At 34.2% G+C, this 18,623-nt stretch overlaps 1 protein-coding gene across 4 annotated transcripts in view; it reads left to right on the forward strand.

Annotated features, from left to right (window-relative positions):
* The window catches only part of LOC145259882 (FAST kinase domain-containing protein 3, mitochondrial-like), a gene marked incomplete at its 3' end in the record, with an annotated part of 232,796 nt that extends 219,213 nt beyond the window's left edge, over positions 1 to 13,583 (forward strand). For all 4 annotated transcript variants that reach the window (XM_080117763.1, XM_080117762.1, XM_080117761.1 and 1 more), the window contains 2 exon segments: positions 3,643 to 3,715; positions 13,469 to 13,583. In XM_080117763.1, the coding sequence (XP_079973889.1) occupies positions 3,643 to 3,715; positions 13,469 to 13,583 (188 nt within the window).
* Between the last annotated feature and the right edge of the window lie 5,040 nt (positions 13,584 to 18,623).

Genomic DNA, 18,623 nt, shown 5'->3' on the forward strand with positions numbered 1-18,623 from the left:
TTGGCTGGCCGGGAATCATCTGCCAGCACCCAGAAATGAACATCGTTTTATAGTTTCCATCTTCACGCACACACGAGATTATGCGAGAACGGACGAAATAAAAATGCTGGCCGCCATGTTTGTTCTTCCTTTTCTTCACCTGAATTCACTCGCTGAGCACCCACGGTAAGACTTCTCTTTCTTGCTTCTAACCACACATAGTTCACAAGATTTTTGTCCTGGAGTCTGTTTCAAAATTCTGTAATTGAACACCGACCATGAAAAAGGAGGAACGTTATGTATTTCTTTGCTTTCTAGCTGTTATGAGAGGCATGATTTGGTCGATGCAACAGCAGGAAGTTTATAGGGAGGAGATCTTCACTTCTCTCCAGCTTAAATTCCACTTAAAAATGCACATTTAGCTTGAGAAGATGAAACTGTTTTGTTGAATTTCAATAAAAGATTGGTAAAAGTTTTGTGTCGCGTGCAAATAAACTTGAGTCGCATCTGGGCGTACATTAATAGAATTTTGGTTAAACATTGGGAAATTATTGGTTCGATTTGTTGGTTAGCTTTAGGTTTTTCTTTTTTAAGATTAGTTTGAGTATGCATTAAGTCAGAAGATACTTGGTGGTTGTTGGTTTATCGTTATGTTTTTTTACCCCATTTTTGTTTGATAATCCTTATTCCTGACTCTGATTAGGTGGCAAACTTTGCTGTTTTGTAGGCCCATTTTTGAATGAGATTCAATAAAGTTAGTTTGCAAGAGGGGGGCTGCATCTTATTTCGACTGGCAAAACTGCTTATATTAACACACAAAGTTTTTCATTGTGAATATATTTAATTCGTTTTTTGTATATAAAATTTTTATTCCCACATAATGTATATATTGTCATTTTGATGTACTGATATGTACGAAATTTCCTTTAATTTGATATGCTACAAGCCATATTTTGTTAATAATTTCTTAGAATCATATCATGGTGGCCATCTTGGATTTTCCGGTCGCCATCTTGGATTTTTCATGATGTGATAATGATAAATGAGACATCATGTGATAATGATAAATGACATCAGAATAATATCATGATAAAAACTTTTCCTTAGCTGTTTTTATAATGTTTTTACTTAAAGCGTTAAAATGAAACTGGAATATGCTAATTAGTCTGTAAGTTACCAAGTGAGATGGTCATAAATAAAACTAACTGAACCTTCATGATATTATATGTTCAAAATTTCAAAATATCTTAAAAAGATCTGAAGATACAACTTTTTAAAGATGAGTAAGTCTGTAAATTGTGCAAATTTCTTACCATTTTCAGTCACAAGCTTATATGCATTTGAATAGGATTGACTTAAAGCAAAATGTTCAGTGAATCACATATTTTCCCATACTTTGAATGGGCATAACTCCATTGATTGAGATTGTCAGACTGGCTTCCTCATCTTGGTTGTTATAGTCACAACGTTTCGGCCGTTTTGCCCTCTGGCCTTCATCAGGTGTTTTGTAATGAACTGGGGAACCGTTTGTTAGGAGTCTTGAACCCAACCCTTTATTATCATTACGAGGGTACCCTGTTCGGACTCCAGCTAGGCTCTGGGACATAGTTGCTGATTCTATCTTTTAAATGTTACTTTTCACTTCAGGATTGAACTCAGCACCTTTGGTTAACTGTAAACTTTGTCACTAGGACAATTCTTAGTTGGTTTTTGTTAATGTTAAACCTATGTTGTTATTCAAGGTTTTCTTTCTCTATCAGAGGTGTCCAAATTGCATTCAGCTCTATGCTTGGTTTGCTCAGTAGGTTGTTATGTCCGAGCATGTGAGCTGTTTCTTTAAGTTTTCTCACTTTCCAGTGGGTCTCTCTGTTTATTATTTTTACTTCATGCCATAGGGGGCGATGGTCCCCCCTCTCCATCCAGACATGGTTGGCTATACCCGATTTTTCCGTCTCCCCTTTAGTTACCGCTTTTCGGTGTTCTTTCAACCTTACTTTAGGGGGGTGGCATGTTTCACCCTTGTAAACCTTTCTGCAACTGCATGGGATGGAGTATATGCAGTTCTTGGTCATGTTCTCATCCATGCGGGGCTTCACTCGTACCAGGTGTTGTCTGAGTGTTGACTCGCTCTTGAATACCGTCCTGATGTTGTAGGGGGCACATATTCTCTGAATTTTTTCGGAGATGCCTCGTATGTTTGGTAGGAGGTATTTGGGTTTCATTCTCCTCTCTTATACTATTAACACGTCTGGTGGATAATATGCTATCGGGGTAGTTGTTACGACGGAGGGTATTCTTCAACCTGACCATTTCTTGGTGGTATGTAATGGTGTCGCTACTTATTGTCTCTGCTCGATGTTGTAAGCAGCGTGTGATTCCATGTTTGATACTGTATGGGTGATGGGAGTTGAAGTTAAGGTATTGTCCAGTGAAGGTAGGCTTGCGATATACGGATGTCTTAAACCCATGCTTTGCGCTCCAGTTCTAATGGGCCAATTTAAAAAAAAAAAAATAAAGATAATATTTCTTTGATTTTTATGCTCTTTTCAGTAATGTTTGATTTGAGTTTATTCGATCAAAAGAAAAAAATGGTGTGGTAGTGCTACTTTATTACCACTAATCCAAGATCCAGTCTGACCCCTAGTGGTAGTACCGATAAGGGTCACATGAATAAGGACATAAAGCAAACATCATTTATTATTATATAAATGAATGTTGCATGTATGTCCGGATAAAATTCAGAAACTACATATCAGATTCTGTGTGATGCCATCTTGGGTATGGTAAAAAAAACCCAAAAAAAACATAATATTCATTCTTAGATGACCATTAGGAACCAAAGGTAAATGATTACTTTTTTTTTCATTCTTAACAACATTAGGTTGAATGGTCAGTTGGTTTTCTTTTTGAAAGATCTATTTTCTCATGTACATGCAATCGCTTGCATAGCAATAAGCTGTGATTTGGTTGGCAAAAATAAAAATCCAAACAATGTAGTGATACAAGTGATTGCACATGCACACTCTCAGCTGTTCCTAATTTCCAGCCAAAGCTTGATTTGTGCGGAATATAATGCAGTTTGAGCTGAGATTTCACTGGGAATATATGAATCTCCTCTCATCGCAACTTCAGTGGGAGGCAAATTAAGACTCAAACTAAATTACCTTCCAATAATGATAATACATGCCTGCTAAGCCAACCTGCTTACATTTAATTCCTATGTCTCTGTTGAATAAAACTTTATATGAGAATGTTGGTGTTCTATATCAAACTTTGATGACCTCTTTCTTATTCAAATCATATACACACAGACACGGCAGACTCTGCAGAATGACTATCTTCCATCTCACCATTCAATATACACCAACTTTCTTGCACTGTTCTTTTTTATATTGAACCAGTTGAGAAAGAGAGAAGGTAGTCAGAATAATGGTAAAAAGAGAGATAAGTTTTTAAACAAAAAATTACATTTTTTAACCAATCTATTTTGTTAGTCAAGCTGCTGAACAACACCAGGTAGCCTTATTAGTTACTACTGGAAAATACTTTTATTAAAACAACCAAATTCTGCATTTAATAAGGTTGATACATCATGAAATATGAATTTTGAATGAAAAAGATTTTCGTGTCAATTTGTTTAAGTTTATTGTTTTTCTATTTCAGATTTTGTAATTAATCTCAACAAGATGTCTGAGCCAATGTCAATTCACAGTCAATCAACAGAAATAAATTCCAGGTAAATGTGTTGCTTTTTATTTGTTTTGAATTTAAAAAAAGAAGTGGGGTATCTATACCATTTTTAGTATTTATAAATATTTATAAAATGTTATGATTTATTAAAAGTATTGAATTGGTAGATGATAAATAATAATTATATCAAAGCACATTATCAAGTGAAGTACAATAACTTCATAGGTATTTTCTCGTGTGTGTGTGTGTGTGTGTGTGATATAATGAGAAAATATATGGACTGATTTTTTTTTACACAAACGTACTTTGTGTCTGGTATTGATAATGAATATAAAAAATCAATAATGAAAATTCCCCTAATAAATATAAAAAATCAATAATCATGATAAATATATAAAATCAGTAATCAAAATGCCTCTGATGAATATAAAAATCAATAATCAAAGTGCCCCTGATGAATATAAAAATCAATAGTCAAAATGCATTTTTACTGGTTGTTTTGTGTGAGTTGGTTTCAAAGTTGGCAAATTGTAATTTACCTTTGTTTGTGCTTCTTCACTCTCAGCAAGGTAGTTATACTTCATTATCATCAGTTAAAAATAGATGTAGAATCCAATTCTAAATATGTTTTTAATATAAATGTTTTTTATGCCAATCTTTTAAAATAAATATTTGAATCATGGGTCTAGGAAAGTAGTCATACACAAGTTTTTATCATTTAGACAGGATGAAAATCTTTTTAAATTCTTGAAAACCTGAATTGCTCAGCAATGTTAAGGATTCCACTAAAGTCAGAAATACTAGAATTCGATTGGACAGTTTTTGAAAGAAATAACCTCCAAGCTAAAATTGTATGTATATGGTTGTATCCATATGGTTGAAGTTCTGTAACTTACTTCTTTGGTGATTTCTTTAAATGAACTCAGGAACTGGATATTTTTTCAAACAAGTCCCCATTGATAAGTTGTTATGGTAAGAATCTTACACACATTACAAGAGCTTTTCATTGTTCTTATTTTATTTTCAGCATATAATATGTTGAATTTGACCATGTGATCACATCTTGAATGAGGTTGTTTTTCCAAATTAAGCTGATCCTGTATTTCAGTTAATTTGCTAATTGCTAATAGAAAGCAATTAAAGTGAGAAACTGTATTTCTGTTAGATGCAATGGTTATCTTTACAAATGTGAGTTATAATGTATGATAGTTATTTTAAATCATATTCTCTGACACCAGCTACAATCTTGGTTCCTGAATCCCACAAGACTAAGAAATTTAATTGAAGATTTTATATTCATCCAGAACATTGTGCAATTCTTCACTTATTCTTGAAACCTGTGTGTGCACCAGGGAATGGAACACCTCTAAGCACAGCTTTGCACTGTTCAAAGTCATTTGAAAACCAATGACCTGTCAAACTCAGAAAGGGAGCATTATCTGTTGTAGCTATCCAAACGTCTGTAGTTCATGAAATGTTGTTAAATTTCATCAAGAGACAATTGAATTTGTTTTACTTTTGTAAATATATCAAAATTTTGCAATAAAACTATTAAATCTAATGTCAGATATTACAAAATATGGTTTAATATCAACATCAATCATTTCTCTTCTCAGATAATGAATCTCTTTTGACCTGTGATCATTAATATCCCAAACTTTCTTTTTGGCCAATATTGGTTCTATAATAGTTTGTTGTTTTGCTGGAAGTTCGTAGTTACTGCCACTTATTCCTGGAATGTCTGTCTCTGAATATTCATTATGCTTCCTTTTCTTATTTGTAACTTTTGCTTCTTTTTAATGAACCTTTCTAAGATGGTTGAACATATTAGTCATTCATTGTAAAAGATTTTGCTGATTTGCCACCCCTTGATGTGATTGACATAACTTGCAAGCAGTTGTATTCTTATTCTTGGGATTGACATCAAAATACTTCCAGCAGAAACTGGTTGCCATAATAGTTGAAATTTGTCAATATTTAGTTAATGTTTTACGTATTTAAATTACTTATGCCTGAGCAATTTATCTCAATAAAATATATATTTTCTAAACCAGAAAAATAAAAATATATATGTAATGATAACAAGAGTTTGAAAATGAGGAACAAGAATATGACAGATGAAGAATACTTTATTTTTGGTTTGGACATCGTCGTAATTTACTGTACAATTCCTCAACATAAAAACTGAAATATGAAGTAATAATTTCCTTTGACAATGATTTAAAGTACAAAATAATAATTCGACAGGAAGAAAAAGGAGGGAAATGTTCCATGTTTACATCTACTTGCCTCAAATTCAATGAATTTGTAAAAATCTACATGTTAACAACGCGTCATGTCCGTTATTTGATAATATGGCATAGACAATGCATGTCACTTCGATAAATTTTCACTGGCAAGCAAAAGAGGGAGTTGACTTATCTTTGTTTAAAATATGATTAATATTAGTATCATTTATGAGAACTAAATTTTCTGATAAATCTGCATTAAAAAGCCTATTAATCAGCTGATTAATCGGTAATCAACCAATTTGAAAATAGTATGCAGACTTTGACACTTCTTAAACCTTCTTGCTACTCCACACCTACATCTGCATGCTAATTTCATTTACTTTTTTCTGTAGCCACTAGCTATCTCGAGGGCAGTATTATAGAAACTATTATGACTGCTATATCAGGTTTGCATATGTGGCGCGAACACACAGGCACAAATTGTAAAAGGAAAACAATAGAAAAATTATCGCCTCTTTTGACCTCATCTTTGGCAGACAGGGGGGGGTGACACTAATTTTCCCTTTTACTTCTCTCTCTTTACTTGTTTTTTCTTTCTCTCCATTTTCGCTTCTACGATGAACATGTTACATGTCGCTCCAAAAAAAGCACATGTACGAAGAACAAATTTCCGCCTGTACACACGTGCAAATATTCGAGGTAAGCCTAACTTAGGTGCACCTAAAAAATTAATGGACTACAATGATCAATTGAATTATCTCATAACAACATTAATGAACATTTCAAAACTATGCCTGATCACACACTTTGATTTGAAGGACCAAGTTAGATTCGACGTCAGCTTCAATATTCATCATCCAAGTGTTTCTTTCTTTTCCCAATTCTTGATCTTTACTAGAAGCACCAACAATGTTCCTCTTAGGGTGAAGATTTGACCAATGCAATAATGACCCAAACAAATCCCATTGGTTTTGCTTTGTTCTGATCAAACCATAAAGCAAAGCAAATATTTGAGTATTCATGTAGATCAGCCTAATACCATGAAAGTTGCGGCTAATCCTTCTTAAAAATTAGTAATAGTTAAATCTTTCCAATGTTGGGGAAGAATTTTGGTTTCCCAGCCCTGGTTGATCTTGTGATAGATAGAATTATTGAGTGTGGAGATTGAATGATTTTGTTGGTGTATGTGGAGAAAATTGATATCCTTGTCAGAATACAGAAAGAGAAAGAATTTTAGAATTTGGTTTTATAATGAGCATGTTGACTGCAAGCACTTTTTGGGAAAAAGGAAAGTCATCTCATTATATGTGAATCTGATGCAGCAAAGCCTGATAAACTATAATTTGTCAAAGTTTTGTTACCATTGAAACACAAGGTGGAGCAGGTGCTACTATAATTGCAAGAGTTAGAAATGGATGGAATAAGTTCAGGGAATTTCTGCCTTTACTAAGCAGAAAGTGTTAGGATGGTAAACAAAAGGAAGAGTTTATGAGGCATGCATATGCAGTGTAATAGAACTGAAATATGGCCAGTGATGGTTGAGGACATGCGTTGCATGAAAAGAAATAATATGTGAATGATACAATGAATGTGCAATGTGAGTCTTAAAGGCACATTCTGATGGTTTCAGGGGAAAAATAAATCTAGAGAGTATAAGGAAATGTGTGCAGTAGAGGAGGCTTTATTTGGTATGGCCATGTTGAAAAAATAGAGGAGTGTTCTTGGACCAGTAAATGTAGAGCAGTTGAGGTAGCAAGTCCAATTCAGAGGCAAGGGTCATGGGATAAAGTGATAAGAATGGATTTGAAAGATCTGGAAATCAACAGCTGCATGTGAAATGTATGTTAAACCTATGATGATGAGTCATTATTACAGAGAAGAGAGGAAGATGCTGTTATCACAAGAAATCAAACAACTTTGTTGTTAAAATACAACAGTGATAATGACTACAGCCACAACTATAGAGAAACACCACTATCGTCTATGGACTTGCATGTCATCTGCTTCTGTTAATAAAGACGGTAACAATGCATGGCAACAAATACATCCTTATTCTATGCTACATACACTGCACACTAAAGTTTCTTGGTTTTTATCAGTTGTTAAAATAACACCTTAAAGATTCTAAACCTACGTTAATTTATAAGTTTTATTTTATAATTTATTTGGATTCTTCTAACAAGTCATGGCATTTTATTATTTATACAATTTGCCCAAGTTGGTTTGCAATCTATGAGCTGTTTCAATAATAAATGGAAATATTCAATTTTAAAACAGACTTAATATGATACCACATGCTTAATCAAATAAAGATAGATTAAACAAAAGACTGTGATAAATTTTATTCAATAAAGAGATTTATCTCACAACTAGCAGGGAGACCAAACTAGGATTCAATGAATGTTCAGCATTTTCAATACTTTTATTATTATTGAAATCGCTCATTTTTCAATCAAACCAACTAATTGCCTGCTCTAGTCAGGGACCCATTGTGGTGCACTGAGCGGAAGCTTCATATGCATTTCCACAATGACTTAGAACACAATATGTTGTAGTATACATTGCACAGTAGAGAATTCAGAATTATTTTTATCTAATGACTTGAATTGTAAAATGAAAAGGTTAAGTATTGTGGGTCAATTGTGCTCTAAACAGAAACATTCATTTCTAATGTGCCCTATGTTATCGAAAAACCTTCTGTTCTAAAGTAAAAGTACAGACTAGTTAGAAAAACACCCTCTCTTCTTCTACGCGTTTCCAAATGGGTTTCCAAAACGTATTTTATTGTTTTATCATCTTTTTTTTGTATTGGTTTTGTTCAAGTTAATGCTGTGGTTGTTTAAAATGATTTATTTCCGGTTTGTGGGGATCATTCTGCTTTACATTGAATGCCTAGAAAAAAGTCCTTCTGATTAATGTTTACCAGTTTTAAAATAAGCAAACAAATTTGGCTGTTTTTCAGAATAACAGAATATACATTAATCAGAAAGGACTTTTGCATGGAATAAATGTGAAGCAGAATGGTTTGCACAAATCAGAATTTTTTAATAAGAGATTTGTTCATTTTTTCACACTAGAATTTGTGATGCTATAAAATTCCTACCTTAAGGAATTTATTCAAAAAAATTGTCTAGCTAGATATCTATGCTGATGACACTACTATCTATGGTAGCACATCTAAGACCGTAAACGATCAAGTTCTCTTTGATTCTCTCTCCTCTGATCTTGAGAAAGTGGTACAATGGGGTACAATGAGGAAAGAGGTGGCTTGTTACTTTTAATGCATCTAAAAACCAAGCTTTTATCTTTACATCATCAACGCTCTGATCCCCATCTGGCATCAATTGAAATGAATGGCTCTCGTCTTGGGGAGGCCTCATGTTTTGACAAGCTTCTGGGCTTGACCTTTACTCCTGATCTTAAATGGAACACATACATTAAATCCGTTGCCAAGGCCACTGGAAAAATGGTGGGATCCTTCTATCGATCCAGTAGATATCTCACTGCTGATGTAATTCTCTATCTATATAAGAGCCAGGTACGTCCAAGGATGGAGTACTATTGCCACATCTAGGCAGGAGCTGCTAGAAAGGACATCCTGTCTTGATAGAGTTCAAAATAGACTTCGTAGCCTTGTGGAGATGTCCTCTTCTCTTCCTTGCAACCTCTTTCTCACAGAAGAGATGAGACGAGTTTGTCTCTGCTTTATCGTTATTTTCATGGCAAGTGCTCGGCTGAGCTCCATTCTATGGTCACAAGAAATACTCGTCTAGCAGAAAACACTATCACTAATTTCCCCTATTTTTATCTGTGCCTAAAGCTAAACATAGATTCCATGAGCAAAGCTTCTTTCTTAGAACTGCATGCCCATGGAATTGTCTTCTGTTTTTCTGCTTTCCAGCTGACTACAATATGGTTGTCTTCAAGTCTAACATAAACAAGTTTTTGATGAGCTGTTCCATATAAGTTAACAAATCTCTGTTACTAACGGTTACTATATTGTCCAATTTCTACTGTACACTCCTTAACCCTTATCCTCAAGTGGCCTATATAAAAAAATTAAAAAAAAAAAAAAAAAAAAAAAAGCTACTGAGTCCATTTGAAGAAATAACCAAAGAAGTAAGTTACAGAACTTCAACCATATTGATGATAATACATACAATTTTAGCTTTGAGGTTATTTCTTTTAAAAGCTGTCCAATCTAGTTCTCATATTTCTGACTTTAGCGGAATCCTTATCACTGTTGAACAATTCAATGAAAACAAAATTTTCATCTATCTATTATATAAATCTCAAACGTTTGTTTATGTGCGTGTATGTTTGTATGGCTAAAACTTTTGATACATGCGACCAACACTGACAAAATTGATATCGTTTGAAAGCGCAGTCTCTCGGCCAAATAATGTCCAAAAATTGTCCAAAACATTCATTCTTTCACCATTAACTGAGTCGTTTTTTTATAAGAAGGGTAAGTTTTTCGGTCAACATTTTTGCAAGTCATTCAAACCTAACATGAATGACGTTGCATAAAATAGGTTATTTCGAACGCACAACCATGGTGGGTGCATCGATTTGCTTTTTTCCCCTTCTTTTCCTCTTGTGCATTACGGGTTTGAGCCTACTACTCCTAATTTTTTTTCTTTTTTGCTCACATGGGTACTTGCTGCTATTTAGGGTTGATTCAATTTATTTTTTAGGGCTTTGGTTGCTTAACCAACCCCCTTGCACACACCTCAACACACCCAGGCAATGCCGGGCACCCAGGCTAAGCCTATCTCAATGATAAAAACTTGTGTCTACTTTCCTAGATCCAAGATTCAAATTTAAATTTCAAAAGAATGATGGAAAACACTAAGAATTGAATTCTAAATCTTCTACTGATAATGAAGAGAATCAGCAGGATACACTTCTTAAATCTCTGAAGGTCAAGATCACAGTGAAAGTAAAAATATCTCTTTCAAGCTTGTTTTATGAATTAGTTTTGAATAAACCTACAGTAACAAATCAAAACTTAGAAGCCGAGTTGACCTGGAGATTGCAACTACAACAAAATCACAGTCTAAACTCAAAAAGAGTAAATCTCTTATTAAGTACACAAAAGAACTTGACCATTACGTAGCTTTACAACTACTTGCAAGAGGTGATGATCCATTTCATGGTGGAAGAAGACACAGGAGACCTTACCACTACTGAGTAAACTGGCTTCAAAATATTTCATGTTTTTATGTCACAACTTAAAAGTATTCAACTTAAGATACTAAGGAGCAAGAATAGAAGAGGAGGTAGAGCAGCAGCAGGTGCAGAACTTCAGCTTATAGTTATTCACTTAAAGAATTACAATTTGTACTTTGTAATTTCTTTTAATTTTATTCATTTCAGAATTGGAAATTGTACGTTATATTTTGTAATTTTATTTAAAGGCAAAAAGCCATAATAGTGGCCAGACAATTAAATGCTAAGTTAAATTATTATGTTAATGTATCAATGCTATCTGATGAGTCACTTGGCAGTGATGAAATAATTTAAATTTAATAGGAAAAAGAAAAATAATTAATCAGTCGATTAATTGGAAAATTGGCCGATTACTGATTAATCAGCAAAGTAGCCGATTAGGCCAATTACCAATTACTTGCTGATTAATCAGTACACCCCTACACGATGGCCACTGCGAATAGTGGGTTGGAGAGAAGGAGTTGGAAGATGCAGGTCAGGGTCATTAAGAGGTGTGTGAGAAGTCGATGTAATGACAGAATCTGGATCAAGAGTGACGATTGTATCTGGATTGCAATGATGTGTTTTATGTTAGAAATGCTAAATCATATGAGTTGTCTAAGAAGGCTAGTTTGATGCAATCTATTGCGATTGAATCATGTTTGCCATTGCGGTTCCAACACTAGATGCGGTCCATCGTAGGGCGGCTGTAGTGGTCTGCATATCAAGTCAATATGGATGAAAACATACTTAAATGAATGAAGATTAGTTGGATAGTATGGTTTGGAAGTCAGAGCATGGTAGAGTGTACATCACTCAAGACATTGCGAGTTTCGGATATTCTGCAGGTGGTTGTGGGTATGGATCTGTCAACTCTGAAAAATTCACCGGGAAGACGCAGGTTAGTTCCAAAAACCATCTCTGCTGGTGTATGTTCATGTCTTCTTTAATAATGAACCAAAATCCTTGAAAAACGAACAGAAAATGTTCACTTCAGTGATGTGGTTCAGGCTGGACAGATAGGGCAGCTTTGAGTCGATGATGAAAATGTTCTACTATTCCGTTAGCAGAAGGATAATAGGTGGTTGTCGCAATGTGGGAAATTCCGAAAGATTAGCAAAGATTTCAGAAAGTGTGTAATGTAAACTGGGAACCTCTGTCAGTGGTAGTAGTTTTGGGTACACCAAAGTTAGAGATCCTATGAATGCATGAGCTAGAGCTTTTGTGGAAATGTCATGCAAGGAGAGTGCTGCTGGCCAACGACTGAAGCAGTCTATCATAATGAGGATGTAGTGATGATCAGTGAAGGTGGCACCAACGATGTCCAAATGAATATGTGAGAAACAAGCATGAGGTACAGGGAAGTTGCCTGGGGTGGATGAATTTAGTATGGCAATGTAATTTCGTAGTTTGCAGGAAATAGATGCCTGAGTCCATTGGCATTACAAGCTGTGATCAGCTTGACTGATGCGCTCATGTCATAGTGTGTTAAATCATGGAAATGATGAAAAAATTTTCTTTTGGCAAGAAGGCGGCAAGTATAGTCTTGGATGTGCATCAGACATATCGCACCAGATTAGCTTGTCTGAAAAAGGGATCGGGGTTTTTTTTTTTTTTTCAGCGAAAAAAATTTGAAGTTGACATAAATTCTGTCAAAGATTCATCTTGTTCCTGTTCAGCTGTGATATAATCCAAGTCTCGAGGTTTCTCATTTAGTCTCGAGGTTTCTTATTTAGTCTCAAGATTTCTCATTTAGTCTAGAGGTTTCTCAACACTGTTGAGATTGCAGAAATGGGAAAGGGTGTCAGCTATATTTGTCTTGCCTGGTAAATATTGAATATCAGCAGAATATTGTGTCACAAAATCCATTTGCCAAAGTGGATGCATATTTACACTAAATGGAAAATGTAAAGGAAGCAATCAGTGCTTTGTCATGGATGAAAATAGTGCATTATCTTCTTTCCAATATGAAACAAATGCTTTACTGCTAAGTACAGTGCAAGTAGTTTTTAAACCAAAAACATATTTACGCTAAGGAATGCTCAGATTAGCAGAAAAGAAAGACAGTGGTTGTGTTTGACTGTTTACGACCTGATTGAGTACAGCACTAACAGATATATTGTAGAACATAATAGCTAAAAATGAATAAAAGGTAAAAAATCCTCTGTTTTCATTTTGATAATGAGATTTATCATCAGAAAATATTAACGTGATTTATTGTAATTTAAAAAATCTACATTGATAATTTTTTCAAACAGTAAACATTACTTTCAAAAGTTTGAGATAAAGAAACTGCTAGAAATATCCTGATTTTGAATATTGTCTAAAATTTTTTTTTTTTTTTTTGGTGTTTCAAGAATTGCTATAGTTCTACATCAGCCTGAGCATCTTTGTTCTAATAGCGGCCATTTGATGGGTGAACCTGCGATGAAAGTACGACACTTGAAATTACTTGGATATAAAGTAGTTGAGGTAAGTTTTTTTTTTTTTTGACATTTTCATATTTTTGGTAGTGTTGGGATAATTAATCTGTAAAATCCAGGGTGTCGGAATCTGAAACATGTTACATAAAATAAAAGTGATAAAACAGAAATTGTTTATGAAAAGTGAAACAAAAAATGAAATAGTTATGAAGTTGCGACAAGTTTACTGTGAATCCTGTTGCAATTTGAGATTAACAAATAAAAAATAATTGAGTTTACCAGTATGTTCTCTTGTCTAGGATATTCATGAAACACATTTTACTTCTTTGATGTTTTGTTCCAAACTGGAATCCCTCCCTCAAATCTAAAAATTATAATTTAACGGTACATTATCATTTATTTGTAGTGATATATATTGTGAGATGGTATTTGCTTGGGGTAAGATCTTGGACTTGACCTGACTAGCTGGTGGCCGTTAGCACTGACTGATCAGAAATTTTAAGTTCATCAATTCTAGAATTTTTCAAATTTTTTTTTTAATTCATATGGTGCCTTCCTTAACAATACTAATCTTCAAGTTGTAGATCTTAGAATTTGAACGGAATTGGATTAGTTATTCAAGTAAATCTACTTTTGCAAATGCAAAAAAAAAAATGGAAAAATCTTAATCTCATGGTGATAAAGCATTGCTTTCCTGGTTAGTAAAAATAGTATTCAAGCAAAGCAATGCTTGAAAACTTATTTAGACTCTGCTCCATCAGAACAATGATTAAGAGATGTTAGGCTGACTTGAAACATGGTTGTATGGACACAAATGATGCTTAACACTCAGATCGCCTAAATTTGACGGTTGTCCCAGAAAAAAAAAATGATCTACAAACTCATTTTGACTGTAAATTGAATTTGTGCAAAATAGGGAAGTTAACAACATTAAAAGCATGTATTTACCGTTTTGCAATGAGAGAGTGTTTACTCACAGTCAGTCAAAACAACAATGAATTCATAAATAAGAAAGAAGTGTTTATTCACCAAAACAATGCACCATGTCATGAGTAGGTTGCAATGATGGCAAAACTACATGAATTGCACTTCAAACTGCTTTCATATCCACTCTATTCTTCTGATCTGCCTCTCTACAGTTAATGGCTGTTTGTTGACCTCAAAAAAATGTTCATGGGAAAGAGATTTGGCTCCAATGAAGAAGTGTTATCAGAAATTGAGGCTCAAGAGAAGCTATTTTATGAAAAAGGCATCAAATTGTTAGAGATGCTTTGGAATTAGTGTGTCACCTGAGAAGCATGTTACGTTGATGAATAAAAATAAAAATTTCTACAGATTTTTTATTTTATTAGTTTTTATTGAGTAATGTGTTATATATCACTATCAACAATTTCCCCCACTCTTTATCTGTGCCTAAACCTAAACGTAGATTCCATGAACGAAGCTTAGAACTGCTCACCTGTGAAACTCTCTTCTGTTTGCCTGCTTTCCAGCTGACTACAATTTGGTCGTCTTCAAGTCCAACATAAACAAGTTTTTGATGAGCTGCCCCTTTAAGTATTTCAATTTACAAAATTTCCACTACTAATGATTATTATGATATCCCATTGACTACTCATTAACCCTTATCCTTGAATGACCTCTGGGTCTTGATAACTGTGGACTCCTATGTAATAAAAAATATAAATTAGTCTCCTCTCTCTTTTCACCAAAATATTTGAATCCATAATTAAGCAAGCTCTAGTCCACCACCTCACAGTAGCTAAACTTCTGTCCAACCAACAGTATGGGTTTAGACAAGCCCATTCTACTGCAGATATCCTGACTGTAATCTCTGAACGTATATACCATGCACTGGATAAAGCAGAGGAGGCTATGACAATAGCCCTAGATATATCTAAGGCCTTTGACAGGGTATGACACAATGGTCTTCTCATGAAAATCAGATCCTATGATATTACTGGACGAATATTTAACATAATTAAATTCTTTTTAAATAAGAGAAAAATCCAGGTTGTCCTCGATGGTCATATGTCAAAACAATGATATAAATGCAGATGTACCTCATGGATCGATCCTTGGACCTTTATTATTCCTGATATTCATAAATGACCTCCCTAATAGAATTATCTCTGAGATAGGTATATTTGCTGATGGCACCACACTCTATAACAGACACAAGGCTAAACGAATTAACACATATCCAAGGCAGTGGCAGAAACCATAGAGGAAGACCTTCAGTCTGTGGTGGAATAGACAAAAATGGATGGTCACATTCAATGCTGCCAAGACTAAGCTCCTTTTCTTTAATAATTACAAGAAACTTTCTCAAACACTAATAACCATGGCTAATGATACTTTATGTGAAAGTACATCGTTCAAACTCTTTAACTTAACGTTCACAGGGAACATGAGTTAGAACAGATAAATTAAGGCTGCGGCAAAGAAGGTGGGCTCTCTCTACTATGCTACAAAGTTACTTATGCCTGAGAGTATCCTGTACCTTTACAAGGCTACCATTCGCCCGTGTATGGAGTATTGTTGCCACGTTTGGGCTGGTGCATCTGCTACTAGTCTTTTCCTCTTAGACAGTCACCAACTTAATAGGTCCCACATTATCAGCTAGGCTTCAACCGCTGTCCCACTGACAAAATGTTGCATACCTCCAATGAAATACAAGCCCTTGCACCCACTTTGACATAAATACCCCTAACAAACCCTACAAGCAGCAAAATCTCACCCCAACACAGAAGAAAGCCTTCTGCTTTAATAAATAGTTTCTTCCCTAGGACTGTTAGACTTTGGAATTTTCTTCTGGATTCCTGCTTCCCTGACAGTACTGACATGCAGAAGTTAAAGTAATGTAAATGGACATTTTGCTACTCAACTCCCTACATAGTACTCCTACAAATTATGCCCCAGATAGTAGCCCCCTACATCAAAGTGGCACTGTGCCTTGTTTGGGGAAAAAATGCAATAATTTTTTTTTTTAAATAGAAATTCTATACAGAAGAAAAACTCCAAAAAGAATATAAAAAATATGTATAAACTAGCAAGAAGATCTAGCGATACCCTGGATTAAATAAGAAGACCCTATCTCCTTTAAAATATTATTTTTTAAATCTTTATAATATTCAATTTTTCGAATGGGGCCAAGTATTAAATGGAAAGAAAGAGCTTAACTTGGATTTAAATAAATGTTGGTAGATATTTAACTTATTTAGAGCACACTTGACATTTCCTAAGAATCCATGAAGATTCTTGCGTATCCCTGCTCCAGATCCTAAACCCCTTGTTAATATTTTTATTATTTAAAAATGAAAAGGAAGAGTGAAGTCATGATCAGTGGTTGTTGCGTTGGAAAGTCTGCAGAAAGCAGGAACTCAATTTTTTGTCATACTTGTAAGCACAAGAAGTGCAGTTGAATTACTGCTGGGTTGAAATAAGGTAACCTGTTTGTAATTGTGTAATACAATGGTGCAAAGTTTTCTTACCTTTGTGATATTGTTTACTTACAAGGTGTGAAACAAGTATTAGTTTGATTACAAAAGTTAGCAGGAATTTTACCATTGTCAGTCAACCATCTATCAAGCATTTGTGTATGCAGTATAAAGATGTATAGATATGAAACATGAGGGTTGAGGACGATCGTTGCATGGAGAGAAATGATATGACAATGCTACATGAATGTCTATTAAGTCCTAAAGACAGGTTTAGATCTGTGAGCACAGATGAGGATTAAATCTAGAGAGTATAGGGAGACGTATATAGAACAAGAAACTTTAATTGCCACATTGAAAATGTAAGAGTTCTTGGGTCAATAGATATAGAACAGTTGAGGTGGCAGATTCAGTTTATAGGATTTTAAACCGGAAAGAAAACATAAGAGTAAATGATAAGAATGGACAAGAAAGAAGGATAAATAAAAATCATACGATACATAAATTAGTTCTGAAGTCAATTTCTAAATGCTTTCCAACTAAATATGATGATGGTGATAATATAGTTTCCAAATTTATTCATGAGAGTTTATCTCCAAAACTCTAGGAAGAGCTTATGAACAAATACAGATTCTACAACAAGTTGTGTGTGTGTGTGTGTGTGTGTATATATATATATATATATATATATATATATATATATATATATATAAATATATGATGATTGCAACGTCTTGTCAGACGAGTGACACTCCCTCAGGTACTGAAAGTCCATGAGCCGAAAATGACTTTAGTCCTGCCGGCAAAATTCATACGCACAAGCAGACATGACACTGAAAGTGGTCACTGGTGTATATACATATATATATACATGCATGCATGCATGCATACATATATACACATGCATACACATACACACATACAAATAACCCACATATATGCATACATACACATTACATATATGCATACATAGACATACTTATACATACATAAACATACACAAGACGGTCATTGACATACATACATACATACATACATATATAAACGCAAATCTACACATACACACCTGTAAACATACACACATATATACATACACCATGAATAATACACATACATATGTATACAGACACACATGCATACATACAGATATACATACATACACATATACAAATACATACATACATATACCCATATGTACACATATGCACATACATATATACAGACACTTACCTACATATACATACATACACATATATATGCATACATACACATGCAGACATCTACATACATACACACATGCATAAATACACATACACACGCCTATATATGCACATGCATACATACACACACATATACATGCAAAATACACATGAATAAATAGTCCAAAAGTCATAAATAGTAAGTGATAAGCACATAATTTTCCAAACAATCAACGTACGAACCGACGAGAAAACAGTCCAACTGAAAATGATTCAAAGATGCTTATATATATATATATATATATATATATATATATATATATATATACTAGCAAAAGTACCCATCGTTGACTGGGTTCAAAAACAGCCTACAGAAAATGGGCTCTGATTTATGAAAGTATAATAGGTTATGAAAAGGAAGGGTTGTAAAGAGATAGCTTCGAATTTGGG

Source organism: Euprymna scolopes, chromosome 35 (assembly GCF_053919585.1).
Source record: "Euprymna scolopes isolate OS-2025 chromosome 35, ASM5391958v1, whole genome shotgun sequence".
Taxonomy (NCBI): Eukaryota; Metazoa; Mollusca; class Cephalopoda; order Sepiida; family Sepiolidae; genus Euprymna; species Euprymna scolopes.